Here is a 24,133-nt window from a genome sequence, read left to right on the forward strand (position 1 = left end):
CCATCTCCAACCTCAGATACACAAATCATAAACAAATTGCAGTGTCACATCATGGCTCCAAAAATTGTTTGAAAGAGCTTTACAGTTGATGCAACTTCGACAATTGGTCTCCATGTAGAAGAGGAGCACAAGATGGAGGGAATAGTAATGGCACAATTTGACGAAATTAGGGTTTCCACTTCAGTGATTTGGACATATGTGCATGTATCAGAAATTTGCATCCCTATTGTTAGTCTAAAATTTAAAGTCTTGAAACATCACAAACATCATATATTTAACTATCACATCCAATGTTTACTACTAAATAATGGTTACACAGATGCAACCTACCTTAACTTAGATTAAAACCATGGCACGAAGCCAATATTTTTCGTTCATCAAAGTTCCAAACATTAAGCAAAAGACAAAGCCATTAGATGAAATATGAAAGCCTAACATATAAAAGTACTCAAATCTTAGACTAAGTTCCGGCTAGCAACAAACTAAAACAGCGGATGGAATGCCGTGGAAAGCAATAAATACGCAGATAAATATTGCTTTCTTGATCTCACTGGGATACTTTCTAGGTACTCTCAGCTTCATCAAGCATTTGCACAACTTGTGCAACACCTTCTTCGATTTCCTTCCGGATGACTCCATCAGGCATATCGAAAGTTCTCCTTTTGAAGGACAGTGATCTTCCAGCAGGTTGGGGATCTACCACATCAAGCATTGCTTCCAGCTCATCCACCATTGATTTCTTTGCAGATCTAACCATCAGATCAACTCCCTACACAACAAGAATGAACAAACCTGTTAGATAAATCGATGAATGGTAATATTCTGTTTGTTTAGGACCCAATATCGAACAATATTCTAATATTTCATTGGCTACTATTCAATTCCTATATTTCCTTTTTTGGCTACCACACTATGATGATGCAGCAAAATTCTGAATGTTACATGGTTTACATTCAAATTTTAAACCGACTGGCCTTGCAACAACAATGTCTTTTTGGCTATATAATTCTTGAAGCAAATACAGAGACATGTAGATGGAAAGCAGTACCAAGGTCGATTTTGCAACTGTTAAACAATGCAGTAAAGATGAATCTTCAAACTTGTTCATATGATTCAAGCTCTCATTTCAAACTTGTTCAAATGATACAAGCTCTTGTCAAGGTCGACACAAAAATTGCACTACAGTTTTACTATTTAATTAAATTCATAATCACATCTCATCTCATGTAAAACAATTCAAAAGTTTGGAGAAATGGGAGGTACTACCTCAATGGCATCAACGGTGAGGAGCAAGACAATAATTTTCTCAGAAAACCTCTGGTGTTCCACTCCATCACTAGCTATACGGCGTCGGAAGGAAAAATTATTGAACTGAGCTCTGATTTCCTTTAACTTAGATTTTGCAATAGCCAGCTCTCTAAGGGCACGAAGAGCCTTTGACCTACGGATCAAATACGCTCTAAAAGTTGTCTGAATCAAATATGCAGCATCTTGAGGAGATAATTCCTTCTTTTTGCCTCTCTGATTTTGGACTGCTCCAAACCTCTTTGCAAATGCCTTCATCATCAAGCAAGTTAGTTAGATAAAAATATAAGAGCTCCACTTGCTTAAATGTTTCAATTTTTACGTAGAGCAGCATTAACAAAACAACAAGCAAACTTTATCTCACTAAATCTTAATAATATGTAACTGGACCAAATGATGTTATAATGTTCAAACCATTGGCCTCTAAATTTTAATATTTTGTATATGTATGAATCTACAGTCAATTAAAAATATACATTAAAGATAACAGTGATATAGCAAATATCCCATGTACAATTATAACGCAAGCATATTTGAAGAAAAATAAGGCCAAAAGGTGAGCAATGTACAGAAACACATGAAAATACGTTTAACAATACACAGTTAAAAAAAAAAAAAAAAAAAAGCAATCTCATGAACAGATCGTTGAAACTTGGGAAATATACACTTCCATGTCATTTAGAAAAAGAAACAAATGCAAGCTTTTCGAACTGGATTATAATTCTTCAAAGAAAAATGATAAAAAAAATAAAAAAAACAGATGCAAGTTAGTGAACCTCAAAATGCAGTCCACCTTTCAAAACCTTACTTATTCTCACTTATTAAAAATTTCATTAAATTATGAATCACAAGTAGGTAACAAACATTGTTGATTAAACCACATTAAGCCATAGCCAGAAACATCATATCCCTATTTAGCCATACTACACTAACTAAGTAACTAACTGATCCAATTCATCATATTTTACAACTAACTAAACTAATTATTGACTATTTTCTTTTATCCTATCTTTTTAACTTCCAAGATCACAAGTCCTCGTCTAATTAACAAATGGAAGATTAATCTGCCTATAGCATATTATCATTGAGATTATTCAGAAAGCACAAAACCCTGTTCAAGCTATGGTTTTAAAAACCTTGATCTTTATCTACGAAGCACTGAACCATACTCGGACACCTATGAAACACTAACAGACTCATGAGATACCTGACAACACCCGTAGTAATTTGAAAACAGATGTGTTATTTGAACATAAAAAACACTTGAAACCGTACGCGATTTCAATTTCTTTAGTTTGAAACATCATTTCTCTTTTGAAAAATGTAAGTGATTCTCTATAACTTTTAATGTTTTACTTTTGGAGGAGCTAAAGTTGATTCTAGAAGTGTAGAATTAATTGACATATTTGGTTGCTTTTGAGTAGAATCGATTTTGTTATGATTTGTTGCTTTCAATTTACTTTTTAAATCACTTTATGTGACAAAAATTGATTTTGAATGAATTGGTTTTATAAAATTGATTCCGACTAAAATGAGTCGAAGGTAAAGTGATTTGAACGTGTAAAATTTATTTTAGAATCAAAAGCTACAACTCTTAACTTTAAGTACAATCAATTATAAAAGGCAAAATCAATTCTACTTGAAAACAGCCAAACAAGATACACCCTCAGGTCACTATTATAAGCAAAAATTCATTTTCTAGGTTCATTCATTAAATGTTGTACGTGGTCTATGTTTAGGTTACATAACATTTAATGAATGAACTTAAAATATGGTTTTTTTCTTATAATAGTGACCAGAGGGTATACAACTCTTATCAATTTTGCACTTGAAATCAATTTATGTACGACAACAAAACCAAAACACATGTTTGGGTGTCATATGATGTCCGTGTCCATCTTCGGTATTAAAAGTGTTCACACCTTCATAAATATGAAGTGACCCAGTAATTTAATTAAATTTAATTATTCAAAATAAAGAAAGTAAATTTGATTCACAAACTCCAACAAGTAAAAAAAGTAGCGAACCTGTCTTAAAACAACAACTTTATGATCATCATCAGGTTCTTCAATTTCCACAATACGCAATCTTCTTTCTTTCTTCTTCTCTTTCACCTTCTCCTTTTCATTCACATTCTTTTTCTTCTTCTTCTTTTCATCATCACTTCCACTTTCAACACCAAATGTATACTTCCTATTATTCCCACTATCTTCCCCCTTTCCTTTAATCTCAGCCGTCCATTTCACATTCTTCACAACCGCACTTTTCTTCTTCTCTTCTTCAACCAATTCAGCTATCCATTTATACTTTCTATCAAACCCATTCTTCTCTCCATCTTTTATCTCAGCCGTCCACGTGTACTTCCGACCACCACTACCACCGCCGCTGTCATTCTTCTTCTCTTTCTTCTTCCCCTTCCCGCCGACGACGATCTGCTCGAATCGTGACTCTAACTCGGCGACTCGGTCACTCAGGGTTTGTAAACCGAGTTGTTGTTGCTTCAAAGCTCGAGTGTGATTCACGCGGGGTAGATCTGCGTGGAAGGGAGATGGAAGAAGACATAGATCGAGATCGAGATTGAACGGTGGAGATTGTTCGAGGAAGGAAGGGAATAATGGAAGGGTTTCAGTAATGAAGAAATGTGAAGAAGAAGAAGAGAACAAGGGTAATGGTTCTTCTTCGATGATTTCGTATCTTCTGAATCGGGACATGGTGAAATCGGTGTTAAGGAGTTTTTGGAAGAAAAGCACTTATTTATTTATCAGTGTTGTTGTGATTTGATTTGGTTTTGAAATGAATTTGATGATAATGATGGTGATGTTGAAAGGGAATGGTGTGGTGGGGTTTAAAGTGTGATGGAGATGGAGAAGAGGACAAAGTGTTGAATTAAACGAGGAGGAATGCAAGAAAGAAATTTTCGTGAGAGTATAGTATGAATGATTGAAGTATTTAATCTCTAATGATTATTCAATTAAGATCCGTTTGTTACGGATTAAAATAAAAGTGATTTTGACGTAAAATAATTTAGAGATTATTTTGTAGAGATTTAATAAAAAATCAGAATTTATTTTGTGTTTGTTTATCGTAGTAAAAATTACTTTTTTTAAATAAATAATTTAGTTTGTTTGGATACATCTATAAAAAAATGATTTTTTGTTACAAAATTAGTTCAATCTTTTAACATTTGATTTTCTCTGTCCTCTAAAAAAAATCTATTTTTTGAGAAATTGTTCTTAACACTTCTTATTTGAAGTTGTTTTTAAATTTTTTTTAGATTCTGATTTCTTTAAAAAGCTTTAACAAGCGCATGCAATACTCTTAAAAGTGATTATTTGGTTAAAAAATGATTTTTTCTTAAAAAAAAACTATAATAAACGGGCTCTTAATTTGAAGAAGAAAAAATACTTATTATAGCAGATAACTTACATGTTTGTCTAACAAAAAAAGTCTCATTTGGTAACGGTTTTCTCACCACAAACTTCTAACTTATTTTATTAGTTTTTAGCTTATTTTTCAGACACTATTTTAAGCAATATTTGAGCTTATAACTTATCAATATTTCTTCCACTTCTACCCTTATTATTTTTAGCAAAACCCACTTTTACCCTTCGGTTGTTTCCTATGTTGAGTTTAAAAGTCACTCCATCAATAATGTTTGTACTAGAAAATGGTTCCAAAACAAGGACAAATCTGGTTTATCATGATTTAATGCAATCAATCCAAATTTTTAATAGGTGTTTTTTTTTTTATTTCTTACATTAAGATCTGAGTAATCCGATAACAAATTAATATATTTAATGTTTAATTTTTAATTACTGTGTTTCAAAATTCAAAATATGAATAATGTGAAGAACTAAATTAATTACGTGGAAGAATGTTTGTGACGACTGGATGGGGATTAGGTAGGAAGCTTTGTAAACTTTAGGCGCCGCATATTGAATTGACAAAAGTGGGGTTAGTTGTTTGGATTAAATTACGAGGATTCTCCAAATTTAATGCTTTAGTTATTAGACACGATTCTGCTTTCGCTCGTGCGATGGACGTTTGTGTTTGTGTGGTGCTTCCCATGTGAGCTTTTATCATATTTTCGTATAAAGTTTTTATCTTTTTTGATCCATCTATACCCCACTTTATTATCAAGTAGGCATGGCATGCATTATTTGACTCAATTGCTGAAATTGCATAATCAATGGGTTGTAAAAGCAATTTATCAAGACTCGTAATTTTGCTCATTTCATTAAAAATTGCTCTTTAACACCTTAAAAATACGAGAGGTAGTTAACTGTTGTTTGCACCCCAACAATAGTTAACAACTGCTACATTATGATAACATAGGCGGAACATCATTCTTGACATAGTTGAGTTGTTTTTTAATCACCAAAACTTGCATTCAATCATTCACACATGCATTAAATCATTCTAAATACATTTTAAAAATAATGATTCATTTTTTAACAAAAAGCAATGAGTTGATTCAGTTAAATGATAATGTCATTAATTTACATACGATAATGTCATAAAAAAAACGAACGAAATCAAAATGATCTGATTATTTTCAACCAAAATACTAAAACAACAAGTAAACCTAAAACTAGTGTCTCCTTAACTTCTGTCTATTCCTTCGAAATATCAGATACGTGGTGACCGAACATATATCATCTTGTATCCTCCTCAAGAGATCCTGAAAGTATTCCACTGAGTCACGATCATGCAGACCCTCATCCTCCATGTTGTAGAGGGTTCGCATGCTAGGACGATCTTTGACATGTTCCTCCTCAATAATGATCTCCTCATTAGACGACCTAGGATGTGGTACCTGAACAACCTCTACGTGTGGGATCAATTACAGACGAGATACATCGTAGAACCATGTTATGTACCTCAGTACATACTGTCACGGATCCGCTACTATCGGACCTCGTTGATCATGTGGTACGATGTGAATCATGAAGTACTAGACAGTTTGTAGTATATGGGATGAACGAAGGACAAGAGGCATAAATGACGAATGTTTGGGAATGTACTAGACATGGCCATACTGCCCATTCACCTGCTCCGTCAAGTGTCAGTACTTCATCTCTTTGATAGCCATTATCCAACTAAAGTACTGTAATATATTTACAAAAGGCATCACATGTCAATGATCATCATAAGTGTGGAATATGAAGTCCTCCATCGTCAAACGATCAAGGATGCCTCGGTAGTGAGTCGGTGAAATATGACCCTTCTTGGGGAAAAATGCGTAACATGTGGGAAGTTTGCAACATACTGTGGATTATGGTCCCAGTAAATAAAAATTTGAAGTGTTATAGAGCTCATGCCTAAAAATGAAAACAAACACATTTATATTAACATATTAGGCTTAATTGCACTTTTGGTCCGCACATTTTAACCAACTCACGAAATTGGCATTGTCTTTTTCAAATCGAACAAAACAGTCCTATATTATCATGTTTTTTTGCAGTTTTAGTCTTAACTGCTATTTTCCCCTCCAAAAACGTTGATTTGGCAAATGAACACATATATGTGGCTGTTCCAACTTGAAAAATAACATTAACATGTCATAAAATCGACATTTTTTAATTTAAAAAAAGACCATTTAGACATTTAAGAAATTAAAACAAATAAATTGTAATTGAAATAATTTCATCCATTTACAATTCATTTTCTCATAGATTCACCATCCCTCCTTCATCATACCAACACCATCATCATCGCCACCCAACATACCATTTCTAGATCCATCTTCTCACCATCATTAACCAAATATGTATTTACATCAAAACACAACATGTAACACCCCGTTATCCCCAAAGCAATTAATTAATAAATAATCATATCAGAGTATATCCCAAACGGGCATGTCACACTACAATTTCAAAATTTCTTAAATAGAATATAAAAAACTATTTAATTAAACATCTTTCATAAACATCAATAATTTGCAGCGGAAATAATTCTCAACATTATCTTCAACATCAACATCAAATCCTGGCACAAAGGCCTCAACATAAATTCATCATCATTGTTCACTTACTAATAAAAGGCTACATCAGCAAGTTGCAAAAATTGATACATAAGGAATGAAAAACAATAAGAAATTCCATCCCGTACGTATCAGAGCCCTAGACATTGAGCCACCACCTACTACTCAGGATCACCTGCAAGTTACCCATAGGAAGAGCAACATTTTCAAGCAGAAGGGGTGAGATTCACAACAATAAATATAGATAATAAATTCATCAATTGAATCTAACACCCTAACATAATAATAATGATTCAAATATAAATGTATATTTCATAATCAACACATCATCAACAATGGTATTTGCAACCAAGACAACGACTCATGCAACGTTCGACAACTCCACTAAGACTCTTCTACAATGCACATGCATGTGGTACCAATTTACAGGGCAGTAGCTCTCACCGGATATTGAATGGTTAAAGCATTCATCAGGGCATAAGCCCTCACCGCTTTGAACAACAAGGTGTTCCAGGACATAAGTCCTCCCGCTTTGAACGACAAGGCATTCCAGGGCAAGAGCTCTCCCGCTTTATATGCTTATGCAACTGACTCCACTTGTGTATATCTACATACAACTTCAACAAATGCACATATGTATATATGACTCACAACCCACAATTTAACAACATGTATAATTTAATTAAATAAAAGCATACATCATGTAACACCCACTTTTATTTAATTAATTATTTAATTGAGTCTAGACGAGTTATATTATATTTATATAATATATGTGTGATTTACGATGATTTGAGATGATTTATGTGATACAATGATTTTATGAGGAGATAGGACTTATTTTGCTGTTTAATAAAATAAGATTTGAAAATAAAATAAAATATTTAGTTAGGGGCTGTTTTGAGATTTTAGAGAGTTTTGGGGGAGAAAGAGAGATAAGATAAGATATTAGGAGAAAATATAAAAAAGGAAAGTGTAACGCCCACTTTCGTTTAATCGTTTATTTAATCGAGTTTAGGTGATTATATTATAATTATATAATATATGCATGATTTTGGTATGTTTTGATGATTTGATTGATGACGTGATAAGTTATGAGTTTTGGAGGATTTGATTATGATATGAAATTTATTTTATTGATAAATAGAATAAAGATTTGAAAATAATATAAAATATTTAGTTGAGGGCTGTTTTGATATTTTAGATAGTTTTGGGGGAGAAAGTGAGATAAGATAAGTTATTAGAAAGAGGTATAAATAGGAGAAGACCTAATATTTTAGAAACTCATTGTACGTGAAAACTTTTGGAAAAGGGAGAAAAAGCTTAGAAGGGAGAAGAGCATAGAGAGTGCTGCGATTTTCTTCATACAAGGTAAGGGTGAGACTAATAATTCAATAATGTTATTTACTGTAATTATGATGATTAGTTGACAAAGTTAGGATTGATTTAGAGAAGTTTTGGAATTAGGTCAAAACCCTAAAAATTGATGATCAAACGGTAAAACTTGTTTAGATTGATGTAGAAACCGTCCTTTAACCTTAGAACATGTTTAGGATGGATTATGGAATCAAAATTAGGCTTTGAACCATGTTGTGTGATGGATTTTTGAGAAAAACCCTAGTCTGCCCGTGCTTCTGTTCATCGCTCGCCACGGCGAGGGATGATCCTCGCCTCGCGAGTGATGAACTTCATCGCTCGCAACGCGAGCCCCTTCCCTTCGCCTCGCGAGTTGTTTGGTGCAACTCGCCATGGCGAGCAACCTTTCCTCGCCTCGCGAGCTTAGGCAGAGTGCATGTCATATTTCGTGTTTCGACCTTTTTAGTTGAATCTTGTATGCCTTTGAGTACCTGAACATACCTAGTATTGATTAGGAATGAATGTAGGATCAGAGGGAACCCAGAACAACCTTAGTTTGGGAGTTGAGTGGTACTCGCCATGGCGAGTAAGTACTCTCGCCTCGCGAGTACAACCAGGATGAACTTGTTTATGTGTTTATGCGATCTGTGTCGCACTTGTTGATCAAGAGTGAACCCCTAACTGGTAATGAGACCTAGTGATGTCGTTTAATGCAGACTGTAGAGTTGTTTAAGTTATATTAATATTAATTGAATATGAACTATTGTATTGTATATTCATGCAAGATAAGAAGATGTGATAATGATACAAATTATGTGCTTTGATATAATGATATCATCTTGTTATGTGACCTGTTTATGCTGCTTCCGTTATTTAACTAAGTGCATAATTATATGATGAAGTTTAGCTCCAAATTATTGGATGCATGTTGATAAGTTGATTACGATGTTTTGTTCATATGTGTCCATGCATAGCATATCATTGAGCTTAGTCCTCACCACGAATATTAGGAGCTTTGTCCTCCGCACGTTTTATAGGAGCTTTGTCCTCCGCACGATTAAAGTATATTAATACTTATGATGACGATTGGTACCACATGAATATAAGGAGTCTAGAAGCATTGTCACATTGTCATGATTAAGATGCCTTGTTGATAATGAATGAATATGTGATTATGTGATAAGTGTTTATTGATTATGTTACGTTGTTCATAATGAATTGGATATATGATTACGTGATAACTGTTTAACATTTATGCAAAGTTAATAATGGAATGATTATGATGTTAATTTATGATTCGCAATTACATTGATTAATGTTATTTTATTATGAAATCTCACCCCTTCTGCTTGAAAATGTTGCCCTTCGTATGGGTAACTTGCAGGTGATCGTGCTTAGTGTGCAGTTGCCGTCGTGAGTGGCCTTGCCTTCACTGTGTCATCTAGGTCGCTCTGATACGTAACGGGATGGGGTTTTATGCTATAACATGCTTCATTCTCTTACGTGAACTGCCATGAATATTTACTGTTTTGATTAACTCTTTTGAGATACTTGTTGGGCCTGCGTGCCAAAACGTTTCATGACTTATGGTTAAGATTTTCCGCTGCAAATGTTTAAGATATTGGTTAAATCATTATTTAACTGTTGGATTACGTTATATGTGATATCCCGTTGTTTGATGTTTACTCTGATAAATGTTATGTTTTTAAAGAAATTTTAAATATTGGGAAAACGGGGTGTTACAATTGGTATCAGAGCAGGTCGGTCCGTCCGGTCAATTAGAGAGTTGTGTCGAGTCTTAGTAATATTTATATTACTATCTTATGTTGTTGTTGCTACTTTTGTAGAATCTCGGAAATGGCTGGAAGAAACGATGCTGCGTTAGCTGCTGCTCTACAAGCTGTTGCCCAAGCTGTGGGACAACAACCTAACGCAAATGCTGGTGCGAACGCGGAAGCTAGGATGTTGGAGACGTTCATGAAGAAGAACCCTCCGACTTTCAAAGGACGTTATGACCCTGATGGAGCCCAGACGTGGCTTAAGGAGATTGAGAGGATTTTCCGGGTTATGCAGTGCACGGAGGATCAGAAAGTGCGATTTGGTACTCATCAGCTGGCCGAGGAAGCTGATGACTGGTGGGTTGCTCTTCTGCCTACCCTTGGGTAGGAGGGAGCTGTTGTGACTTGGGCTGTTTTCAGGAGAGAGTTCCTGAGAAGATACTTTCCGGAAGATGTTCGCGGGAAGAAAGAGATCGAATTCCTTGAGCTGAAGCAAGGAAATATGTCCGTGACAGAGTATGCTGCCAAGTTCGTGGAGCTGTCTAAGTTCTATCCGCACTATACTGCTGAGAATGCTGAGTTCTCGAGATGTATCAAGTTCGAGAATGGTCTGAGGCCCGACATCAAGAGGGCGATTGGGTATCAACAGCTGAGAGTTTTTTAGGACTTGGTTAATAGCTGCAGGATCTATGAAGAGGATACGAAGGCTCACTACAAGGTAGTGAATGAAAGGAAGGGCAAGGGACAGCAGAGTCGTCCTAAGCCGTACAGTGCCCCCGCTGACAAAGGTAAACAGAAGATGGTCGATGTTAGGCGGCCTAAGAAGAAGGATGCTGCGGAGATTGTGTGTTTCAATTGTGGTGAGAAAGGCCACAAAAGCAACGTCTGCCCTGAGGAAATCAAGAAGTGTGTCCGGTGTGGCAAGAAAGGTCATGTTGTAGCTGATTGCAATCGTACAGACATTGTGTGCTTTAATTGCAATGGAGAGGGTCACATTAGTTCACAGTGTACTCAGCCTAAGAGGGCGCCGACTACTGGTAGGGTCTTTGCTTTGACTGGGACTCAGACAGAGAATGAGGATCGTTTGATCAGAGGTACTTGCTATATTAATAATACTCCTTTAGTTGCTATTATTGATACTGGTGCTACGCATTGTTTTATTGCTTTCGATTGTGTTTCTGCTTTGGGTCTTCATTTGTCTGATATGAATGGAGAGATGGTTGTCGAAACTCCAGCTAAGGGTTCGGTGACTACTTCTCTCGTATGTTTGAAACGTCCTTTGTCTATGTTTGGTCGTGATTTTGAAATGGATTTAGTTTGTCTACCTTTGAGTGGTATGGATGTGATTTTGGGTATGAACTGGTTAGAGTACAACCACGTTCTTATTAATTGTTTTAGCAAGTCAGTACATTTCTCTTCCGTCGAAGAGGAAAGTGGTGCAGAGTTTTTATCTACTAAGCAGCTGAAGCAACTGGAACGCGACGGTATCTTGATGTTTTCGTTAATGGCTACCTTATCTATTGAGAATCAAGCAGTGATTGACAGGTTACCAGTGGTGTGTGAATTTCCTGAAGTTTTTCCAGATGAGATTCCTGATGTGCCTCCAGAGAGAGAAGTTGAGTTTTCTATTGATCTTGTTCCTGGAACGAAGCCGGTCTCGATGGCACCTTATCGTATGTCTGCTTCTGAGTTATCTGAGTTGAAGAAACAGTTGGAAGACTTGCTTGAGAAGAAGTTTGTTAGACCGAGTGTTTCACCTTGGGGAGCGCCGGTTTTGTTAGTAAAGAAGAAAGATGGTAGTATGCGGTTGTGTATTGATTATCGGCAGTTGAACAAGGTAACTATCAAGAATAGGTATCCACTTCCGAGAATTGATGATTTGATGGATCAGCTAGTGGGTGCACGAGTTTTCAGCAAGATTGATTTGAGATCTGGTTATCACCAGATTAAAGTAAAAGATGAAGATATGCACAAGACAGCTTTCAGAACGCGTTATGGTCACTATGAATATAAAGTTATGCCTTTTGGTGTTACCAATGCACCTGGAGTGTTTATGGAGTATATGAATCGCATCTTCCATGCATTTTTGGATCGGTTTGTGGTTGTGTTTATCGACGATATCTTGATTTACTCCAAGACTGAAGAAGAACATGCCGAGCATCTGAAGATTGTTTTGCAAGTGTTGAAAGAGAAGAAGCTTTATGCTAAATTGTCTAAGTGTGAATTCTGGTTGAAAGAAGTGACTTTTCTAGGCCATGTTATTTCTGGTGATGGAATTGCAGTGGATCCGTCTAAAGTTGAAGCGGTATCGCAATGGGATACTCCTAAGTCCGTTACTGAGATTAGAAGCTTTTTGGGTTTAGCTGGTTACTACAGGAGATTTATCGAGGGATTTTCCAAGTTAGCTCTTCCGCTTACGCAGTTGACTTGTAAAGGTAAAACTTTTGTGTGGGACGTTCATTGTGAGAAAAGTTTCGGTGAATTGAAGAAGCGTTTGACGACTGCTCCAGTGTTAATTTTGCCGAAGTCAGATGAACCTTTTGTGGTTTATTGTGATGCGTCCAAGTTGGGTTTAGGAGGTGTACTTATGCAAGAAGGTAAAGTGGTAGCTTATGCTTCAAGACAGTTGAGAATTCATGAGAAGAATTATCCTACGCATGATCTCGAGTTGGCGGCCGTAGTCTTTGTGTTGAAGATATGGAGACATTATTTGTATGGTTCGAGGTTTGAGGTGTTTAGTGATCACAAGAGTTTGAAGTATTTGTTCGATCAGAAAGAATTGAATATGAGGCAGCGAAGATGGCTAGAGTTGCTAAAGGATTATGACTTTGGTTTGAATTATCATCCGGGTAAAGCTAATGTTGTTGCAGATGCCTTGAGTAGGAAGACATTGCATATGTCCGCCATGATGGTCAGAGAGTTTGAGTTGCTTGAACAGTTCCGAGATATGAGTTTGGTTTGTGAATGGTCACCTCAGAGCGTGAAACTAGGTATGCTCAAGATTGATAGTGAATTTTTGAAAAATATCAAGGAAGCACAAAAAGTTGATGTAAAGTTTGTGGACTTGTTGGTTGCTAGAGATCAGACTGAAGACAGTGATTTTAAAATCGACAATCAAGGTGTGTTGAGATTCCGAGGAAGAATTTGTATCCCAGACAATGAAGAGATTAAGAAGATGATTCTTGAAGAGAGTCATAGAAGTAGCTTGAGTATTCATCCGGGAGCTACGAAGATGTATCATGATTTAAAGAAGATTTTCTGGTGGTCTGGTTTGAAACGAGATGTGGCACAGTTTGTGTATTCCTGTTTAGTTTGTCAGAAGTCGAAAGTTGAGCATCAGAAACCTGCTGGGATGATGGTACCTTTAGACGTGCCAGAATGGAAATGGGATAGTATATCCATGGATTTTGTGACGAGTTTGCCAAATACTCCTAGAGGGAACGACGCAATTTGGGTTATTGTTGATAGGTTGACGAAGTCAGCTCATTTTCTACCTATTAATATTAGTTTCCCTGTTGCCCAGTTGGCAGAGATTTATATCAAGGAGATTGTGAAGTTGCATGGTGTCCCTTCGAGCATCGTGTCAGATAGAGATCCAAGATTTACTTCTAGATTTTGGAAAAGTTTGCAAGAGGCCTTGGGTTCGAAGTTGAGATTGAGTTCGGCGTATCATCCACAGACAGATGGTCAGTCGGAGAAGACAATTCAGTCGCTAGAGGATTTGTTGAGAATTTGTGTTCTTGAACAAGGAGGAACTTGGGACAGTCATCTTCCGTTGATCGAGTTCACTTATAATAATAGTTATCATTCTAGTATTGGAATGGCACCGTTCGAGGCTTTGTATGGTCGGAGATGCAGAACTCCGTTGTGTTGGTTTGAATCAGGAGAAAGAGCGGTCTTAGGACCAGAGATTGTTCAGCAGACTACTGAGAAAGTTCAGATGATCCAAGAGAAAATGAAGGCGTCGCAGAGTCGACAAAAGAGTTATCATGATAAGCGTAGAAAAGATCTTGAATTTCAGGAAGGAGACCACGTGTTTTTGAGAGTCACTCCTATGACTGGTGTAGGACGTGCTTTGAAGTCAAAGAAGTTGACCCCGAAGTTCATTGGTCCGTATCAGATTTTGGAAAGAGTTGGAACGGTGGCTTACCAAGTGGGTTTACCGCCGCATCTTGCGAATTTGCACAACGTTTTCCATGTGTCGCAACTTCGAAAGTATGTTTCGGATCCATCTCATGTAATCCAAAGTGACGATGTGCAAGTTAGAGACAACCTTACGGTAGAAACTTTACCGTTGAGGATTGATGATCGTAAAGTGAAGACGTTGAGAGGCAAGGAGATACCTCTCGTGAGAGTCGTTTGGTCGGGAGCGACTGGTGAAAGCTTGACGTGGGAGCTTGAGAGTAAGATGCTGGAGTCTTATCCAGAGTTGTTTACTTGAGGTAAATTTTCGAGGACGAAAATCTTTTAAGTGGGGGAGAGTTGTAACGCCCACTTTCGTTTAATCGTTTATTTAATCGAGTTTAGGTGATTATATTATAATTATATAATATATGCATGATTTTGGTATGTTTTGATGATTTGATTGATGACGTGATAAGTTATGAGTTTTGGAGGATTTGATTATGATATGAGATTTATTTTATTGATAAATAGAATAAAGATTTGAAAATAATATAAAATATTTAGTTGAGGGCTGTTTTGATATTTTAGATAGTTTTGGGGGAGAAAGTGAGATAAGATAAGTTATTAGAAAGAGGTATAAATAGGAGAAGACCTAATATTTTAGAAACTCATTGTACGTGAAAACTTTTGGAAAAGGGAGAAAAAGCTTAGAAGGGAGAAGAGCATAGAGAGTGCTGCGATTTTCTTCATACAAGGTAAGGGTGAGACTAATAATTCAATAATGTTATTTACTGTAATTATGATGATTAGTTGACAAAGTTAGGATTGATTTAGAGAAGTTTTGGAATTAGGTCAAAACCCTAAAAATTGATGATCAAACGGTAAAACTTGTTTAGATTGATGTAGAAACCGTCCTTTAACCTTAGAACATGTTTAGGATGGATTATGGAATCAAAATTAGGCTTTGAACCATGTTGTGTGATGGATTTTTGAGAAAAACCCTAGTCTGCCCGTGCTTCTGTTCATCGCTCGCCACGGCGAGGGATGATCCTCGCCTCGCGAGTGATGAACTTCATCGCTCGCAACGCGAGCCCCTTCCCTTCGCCTCGCGAGTTGTTTGGTGCAACTCGCCATGGCGAGCAACCTTTCCTCGCCTCGCGAGCTTAGGCAGAGTGCATGTCATATTTCGTGTTTCGACCTTTTTAGTTGAATCTTGTATGCCTTTGAGTACCTGAACATACCTAGTATTGATTAGGAATGAATGTAGGATCAGAGGGAACCCAGAACAACCTTAGTTTGGGAGTTGAGTGGTACTCGCCATGGCGAGTAAGTACTCTCGCCTCGCGAGTACAACCAGGATGAACTTGTTTATGTGTTTATGCGATCTGTGTCGCACTTGTTGATCAAGAGTGAACCCCTAACTGGTAATGAGACCTAGTGATGTCGTTTAATGCAGACTGTAGAGTTGTTTAAGTTATATTAATATTAATTGAATATGAACTATTGTATTGTATATTCATGCAAGATAAGAAGATGTGATAATGATACAAATTATGTGCTTTGATATAATGATATCATCTTGTTATGTGACCTGTTTATGCTGCTTCCGTTATTTAACTAAGTGCATAATTATATGATGAAGTTTAGCTCCAAATTATTGGATGCATGTTGATAAGTTGATTACGATGTTTTGTTCATATGTGTCCATGCATAGCATATCATTGAGCTTAGTCCTCACCACGAATATTAGGAGCTTTGTCCTCCGCACGTTTTATAGGAGCTTTGTCCTCCGCACGATTAAAGTATATTAATACTTATGATGACGATTGGTACCACATGCATATAAGGAGTCTAGGAGCATTGTCACATTGTCATGATTAAGATGCCTTGTTGATAATGAATGAATATGTGATTATGTGATAAGTGTTTATTGATTATGTTACGTTGTTCATAATGAATTGGATATATGATTACGTGATAACTGTTTAGCATTTATGCAAAGTTAATAATGGAATGATTATGATGTTAATTTATGATTCGCAATTACATTGATTAATGTTATTTTATTATGAAATCTCACCCCTTCTGCTTGAAAATGTTGCCCTTCGTATGGGTAACTTGTAGGTGATCGTGCTTAGTGTGCAGTTGCCGTCGTGAGTGGCCTTGCCTTCATTGTGTCGTCTAGGTCGCTCTGATACGTAACGGGATGGGGTTTTATGGTATAACATGCTTCATTCTCTTACGTGAACTGCCATGAATATTTACTGTTTTGATTAACTCTTTTGAGATACTTGTTGGGCCTGCGTGCCAAAACGTTTCATGACTTATGGTTAAGATTTTCCGCTGCAAATGTTTAAGATATTGGTTAAATCATTATTTAACTGTTGGATTACGTTATATGTGATATCCCGTTGTTTGATGTTTACTCTGATAAATGTTATGTTTTTAAAGAAATTTTAAATATTGGGAAAACGGGGTGTTACAGAAAGACCTAGGTTTTTAGAAACACTTTGTACGTACGACTGTTTTTGGAGAAAAGAGAGAAAAAGCCAAGAGAAGAGCAAGAGAGACCTAGGGCTGCGATTTTCTACAAACAAGGTAAGGGTGAGACTAACTCTCCAATTTTATTAATCATGTAATCCATCTGGTTGTATTTGTAACACCCGTTTTCCCAACATAAAAATTTCAAACATATAATCAGAGTAATCATCAAATAACGGGATATCACATTCTTAAAAATCTTAAAAACATAGATAAATAATAATTTATCCTTCATCGACAAAACTGCAGCGGAATTAAATTCAAATCATCATAAAGTCTTGGCACGCAGGCCTCTTTAAAACATCTCATAAAATTTCAGTTAATCTTCAATAAATGAACACGTAAAAGAATGGAGCATGCAAAACATAAACATCATCCCGTTACGTATCAGAGCACCTAAGACACTTGAGCCACCACTCTTACTAATCTTTAATACCTACAAGTTTCTCATACGAAGAGCAACATTTCCAAGTAGAAGGGGTGAGATTTCACAAAACAATAATATCAAGCATATAATTCAATAATTATATTTAACAACATAAATAACTTCATCCATTAGTAATAATAATTCTTCATGTAATAATTCTTAATAGCTCAACCAACTTCTAATTATCATTTACTTCATATTCTTCACATTATAAACATCATCATATAACACATAATAACCAAATCATAACCAACATAGATCATCACATCATAATCATAGTTCATATACAACATAGCCATATCTTAATTCTAATTCATATACAACATAACAACATCATTATTTCTAATCCATATACAACATAACAACATCATTAATTCTAATTCATGTACAACATAACAACATCATTAATTCTAATCCATATACAACATAACAACATCATTAATTCATAATAATGATTATTCATCAAACATCTCATTATCAATTCTTGAATAAAAGACAACTTATCAACTTAACATAATCATCATCAAGTACATTTAACAACTCATAGATAACATCATGTAATCATCATCACTAATAACTTAAACAACACAATATAATCATCACTTAATAATAATAATCATATATAATACAACATAATCATCACTTAATAATAATAATTATATACATCACAATATAAACATCATCTTATAAAAACATATTCATCATCTTATAATAATATAACAACATATTCATCATCTTATAATAATATAAACAACACATAATAACATTATAATCAACATCACAAACAACATCATAATCAACATCATAATTATCATCATAAACAACATCATAATCAATATCATAAACAACATAATAACATCATAATCAATATCATAAATCTTCAACATAAACATCTCATATCATCATAGCATCATAACATCATTGATAATAAAATATCAAGTAATCACTTCATTCAATCATCATAATTAACATAACCTCTTTCATCAATTGACTCGACAATGCGACTATGCAACCAAAACCTCTTATATGCATGTGATACCAATTCAGGACATGAGCCCCCAACATCATAGTATTAATATACTTTTAAGGCATCGTGGTGAGGACTAAGATCAATCGTGGTGAGGACAAAGCTCTAGGGCATGAGCCCCCAACATCATAGTATTAATATACTTTTAAGGCATCGTGGTGAGGACAAAGCTCAATCGTGGTAAGGACAAAGCTCCAGGGCATGAGCCCCCAGCAAATGTATGCTAATGCATGGACTCTATCATCTAAAACATCTTAATCATCATCTCATATACATCCAATAATTTGGAGTTCAACATCATCTTAATCATTTTGTATAGACTCATGCAACTTAGTTAAATAACAATAACAGCATAATCATATCACATCAACAGTATAACTTCATAATATCAATTCATTTTCAAACAACAACTTGATCATTCAATAATATTTCAAGTAATGCATTTAATCATTAATTCACAGTATATAATATTCTCTCATTAATCATATCATCATCATCCACAATATATAATATTCTCTCATTAATCATCAAAGTAAATCATATTCATCACAACAACAAAACAGCATCATTCAATAATAATAATCATCATATATAACAATTACAAATGTACGTCATCAACATCTCAATCATCACACATAATTCATGCAATATATATCTAATTATATAACATTATAAATATCACCAAATCATCATATAATAACTTCACAGATCATCATTAATATCATATATATTCCTCATTACTATCCCAAGGTTCAACTCATAACAACTCGTGCGACAAAGATCGCATTTATCCTAAACAAGGCATTCTGTAATACTACTGCTCGCGAGGCGAGAGCCTCTGCTCGCCATGGTGAGTTCGGTCAGATTCTCCAAAGTTTCATTCTAAGTCTTTCCAGGTTCAATCTCATCCTACATTCTTTCCTAATCAATATTAGACATGTTCAGGCACTCAAAGGCATCTAAGGTTCAACTCAAAAGTTAAAATCACGAAATCTTGCATGCTCTCTGGTCAAGCTCGCGAGGCGAGTTCAACTGCTCGCTATGGCGAGCTGCAACGTGCAACTCGCGAGGCGAGGAAAGGTTGCTCGCGTGGCGAGCAATGAAGTTCATCACTCGCTGTGGCGAGGATCATAGCTCGGGAGGCGAGCGATGAATGTTGCTACGGGCAGAATGCAGTTTTCACCTAAAAAATCATCAACTCTCATGGTTTTAAGCCTAATCTCGATTCCAGAATTCATCATAATCATTATCTAAGGTCTAAGGACAGTTTCTACATCTTTTTAACAAGTTTTCACCGTTTAATCATCAATTCTCTCAATTTGACCTAATTTCCGATTCTTCTTAAACTCGTCCTAATTCATGTTAAATTTAACCGTTGATTCATAGACCTAATAAAATTGCAAAGTTAGTCTCGCCCTTACCTTAAAGAATGAAAATCACAGCCTCTAGGTCTTCTCCCTCTTCTCTTGGCTTTTTCTCCATTTTCTCCAAAAACAGTCGTACGTTATGTTTTTCTAAACTAGGTCTTTCCTATTTATAAAAATTCTTAACCTACTTATTTTTCTCTTATATCCCAATCTTAATATTCTATTCTAATATATTTCTATAACAAATAACAAATATATCTCTAAAACAAATCATATATATTTATACAACAAATCATGTGTATTTCTACAACAAATAACATATATTTCTACAACAAATCATGTGCATTTCTACAACAAATCATGTGTATTTCTACAACAAATAACATATATTTCTACAACAAATCATGTGTATTTCTACAACAAATTATATATTTCTAAATCAAATAACATATATATTTCTAAATCAAATAACATATATATATATATATATATATATATATTTCTAAATCAAATAACATATATATATTTCTAAATCAAATAACATATCTATATTTCTAAATCAAATACCATATATATTTCTAAATCAAATAACATATATATATTTCTAAATCAAATAGCATATATATTATACTAATAAATACCAACATATAACATAACAAAATATCACTCATCAAAATAAATCATATAAATCACACAAATCATATAAGTATATTCTAAACTCATTAAAATAATCAAATAATTAAAGAGGGCGTTACAATATTTAGCAAGAAATAGGATTGAATTGGAGAAGTCGAGAACTGGGTCAAATTGTTAGAATTGATGATTAAATGGTGAAAATTGGTTAGGTTGATGTAGAAACTGTCCTTTGACCTTAGAATATGATTAGGATGAATTCTGGAAATGAAATTAGGCTTAAAACCATGTGAGATGATGGATTTTCGTAAAAACTGCACTTCTGCCCGAGCCTATATTCATCGCTCGCCCTCGCGAACGATGATCCTCGCCTCGCGAGTGATGAAGTTCATCGCTCGCCACGCGAGCCAATTACCCTCGCCTCGCGAGTTGCACGTCGCAGCTCGCCACAACGAACAATGTTACTCGCCATAGCGAGCATGACCAGAGAGCATGTAGAATTCCGTACTTTTGACTTTTGAGTTGAACCTTAAGATGTTTTTGAGTGCCTAAAGATGTTTATTAACGATTAAATGATAACTTAGAATGAGATTGAACCTGGTTTAGCTTAGAACAACATTAGTTGGGAATCTGGCCTGTACTCGCCATGGCGAGCAGATGCTCTCGCCTCGCGAGCACTTCAGAACTGAGTGCAAGTGAGGATGTTGCGATCTGTGTCGCATAATTTGATTAGAGATGGACCCTTGGGTAGTAACGTGACCTATTTAAGAAGTTAACTGCAATTTGTGAAGCTGTTATGAAATGTTAATGTTGATTATAATGTGATTTAATGATTAATTGCATTACTTGAATTATGAATGAATGATTGAGATGTTGCTGCTTTTATTGATATCGTTATGTGATGTCATACTGTTGTTGCAATCTGCCTATGCTGCTATTGTTATTTAACTATGTTGCATGAATTGATATAAGATGATCAAGACGATGTTGAACCTCCAAATTATTGGATACATAAGAGATGATGATTAAGATGTTTTAAGAGATCGAGTCCATGCATTAGCATACATATGTTGGGGGCTCATGCTCTGGAGCTTAGTACTCAACACGATGGAGCATTAGCTCAAACTAACGATGGGGGCTTATGCCCTGGAAGTATATTAATACTCAAATAACGATGGGAGTTACATCACGTGTACACATATCGCAGGACCGCTCCTGGTATGGCACTATGATCGTACTCCGTCCTATCTTACGTTTCACTCAAGCCCGGGTGTAGGACTTATCTCACCACTCACGTAACAACGTATGTAAGCAAATATTTGCAAAGCATAAACAAATAGTACAGCACAAAATAAATAAAGTAAGGTGGGTTTAACCCGCATAGAATTTAAATCCCCAGTGAAGTCGCCATTTCTGTGCTCGTGATTTTCGGATATCAAACCATTAATTGATTTGAATCGTCAATCTTTGAACTCTCGATTTTTATTCGTGGGAAGGGAAAAAATGAGTAAAAACCCTTATCGAGACTTTGGATTCGGGGGTTGGTTACGCGAAGGGAAGGTGCTAGCACCCTAAGCGTCTATGGTATTCCATAGGAACCTCTTACCTAATTTATCTTGTGCTAAATTCATTGCTTATTTGAAAATTATTACCTAAAAACTCTAAGGGAAAGAATGGAGGGAGAAGAAGTATGTTTTTGGTTATTTTTATTTGATTTGGAAGGATAAAAATCCTATGCCTACATACCCTTAAAGAAAAGGGATCAAAACCAATGTAGTTCACCTAAAAAGTTTCTTTCTTTTTGGTGGGTTGGTTGATTTTAAATTTTAGAAAATGGTTTTAAGAAGAGATAAGAGGCCTCAAGGCATGAGAGAAAATAAAGTGAGGTTGGTCAAATTTTAATTACAAGAAAATCAAGTCTATTATGAATATTAATTCAATTAAGCATTTGATTAAGAAAATAAAAGGAAAAACACTTGGGTTACAAACCAAGGTTTATTAAGAAAATATTTTTTGAAGTTTTGCATATTTGATTTTTTTTGATGAGATTTTTCTAAGTTAAGCGTCATCTAAAAATAAATTAAACGCAATGATGTACTATAACAAAATGCGGAAAATGAAATGCATGTGTTACATTCAATCCCTATTATACACACTAAGCAATTTAATGATAATAAAATAATTGACAAGAATTAAAGGATGCATGAGATAATATTAGTAATGATGCAAAAAAACATAAGATAATACCACATACTAAAAATAAACTACCGAATAAGAAAATGCACAAAATAAAAATTTTAAATCACTCAACAAAACTAAAAAAAAAAGAATAATACGACAATTAAAGCATTAAAAATACATGAAATATAGTTAACAATAAGATGTATGAGTTTTAAAAGAGTTACTAAAATATATACAGGGAGGGTGCAGTAGCATGAACAGGGATATAACAGCTAGTAAGAAAATCAGTTCAGCAAATAGACATACGGGTCAAAGTAGGACAGATTGGGGTTGGATACGGATCAGTAAACCGGTTTAGGGAGGAAGAGTTGGATCGGTTCGGAAACCGGTTCGGTTCAACCGAACTGATCCAACAGAGAGCATATAAAAGAGTATATTTCCATTTTTAAGTCATTTTGCTCATGACCTTCTCTCTCTATCAAACCGGTTACTCTCTTCTCTCTCTACTCTCTAAAATCAGAACCCTCACTTCTCTCTCTACTCAAAAACAACACCGCCCCCAAACTCCTTCTCCGACGAGATTTCAAATCCCGGCACGGTGGCCGGTGGTGTACCACCGTGCCGGAGTTTTCAAAACACTCCTTTTTCAAAAAAAACAATTACATATTATTATATCCTTTTTCGTATAGATGATAGATCCGGACTTAGATTTCAAAGAAAAGCAACAACACGTTCTAGATCTACAATCAAACAACACGAAAATAAAATACTACCTTCTTTACCTCGGATTCCGATATGCTCTAAGAAGGAGGAGCCAATTCGGTTTGTGCTTCAGCGTTGTAAGGCCGGTTCGGTTTCTTCTTCTTCTTTCACGCTCCGATCCGATTTATTGTTGGTGAGTTTAATCTCGTCGTCGGAAACGTGTTGGATTAGTAGAGAGGAAACAAGTTATTGTTGTGGTTTGTTGAGATTTATGATTGATTCTAAAAGGAAGGTGAAAAGAGATCACGATGGACATTCATAGGTTGTTCATGACTTTTGATGATTTTTGTTTGTTTTGATTCCAGAAAGGAAGAAAATTAGGGTTTGTTGATTTAATTGGTGCGGCTGCCAATGATTGGTGTGTCCGTGTGTGAACAGTGCAGCCTCTTTTTTCTTTTTCTCTTTTTTTTTTTTTTTGCAGGTTTTATTTTATAGCATTAGGGTTGAAGGGAAAAAGGAAACAACATACTGGATTTGGAAACAAAAGTTTGACAATCTGCCTGAATATGAGGCGTGTGAAAAAATATTTTTTGGACCCCTGCTGGAATTTTTCGGACTCATTGACATTATAGCACAAAAACAGAAAATAAACTATTAAATATATAAAAAGAGTAACTAATTTTAAAATCAAAATTAAAATTAAAA

The 24,133-nt window shown here is 35.3% G+C and overlaps 1 protein-coding gene across 1 annotated transcript; it reads right to left on the reverse strand.

Annotated features, from left to right (window-relative positions):
* Positions 1-249: 249 nt before the first annotated feature.
* On the reverse strand, positions 250-4,185 carry LOC25491863 (BAG family molecular chaperone regulator 7). Its single transcript, XM_013599907.3, has 3 exons — positions 3,333-4,185; positions 1,267-1,557; positions 250-769 (listed from the first exon to the last, which is right to left on the reverse strand). Exons 1-3 carry the CDS (start codon positions 4,014-4,016, stop codon positions 563-565), a joined length of 1,182 nt encoding a protein of 393 aa, XP_013455361.1. The 5' UTR covers positions 4,017-4,185; the 3' UTR covers positions 250-562.
* Between the last annotated feature and the right edge of the window lie 19,948 nt (positions 4,186-24,133).

This window comes from Medicago truncatula, chromosome 4, assembly GCF_003473485.1.
Source record: "Medicago truncatula cultivar Jemalong A17 chromosome 4, MtrunA17r5.0-ANR, whole genome shotgun sequence".
Taxonomy (NCBI): Eukaryota; Viridiplantae; Streptophyta; class Magnoliopsida; order Fabales; family Fabaceae; genus Medicago; species Medicago truncatula.

What these genes read in the sequence shown, in the direction of transcription:
- LOC25491863 (XM_013599907.3), bottom strand. Translation starts at nt 4,016, where the DNA reads ATGTCCCGATTCAGAAGATACGAAATCATCGAAGAAGAACCATTACCC. An exon ending in AAGTTGTTGTTTTAAGACAG is followed by an intron (nt 1,558 to 3,332) that starts GTTCGCTACTTT and finishes TTGATGATGAAG; the next exon opens with GCATTTGCAAAGAGGTTTGG. An exon ending in TCACCGTTGATGCCATTGAG is followed by an intron (nt 770 to 1,266) that starts GTAGTACCTCCC and finishes CTTGTTGTGTAG; the next exon opens with GGAGTTGATCTGATGGTTAG.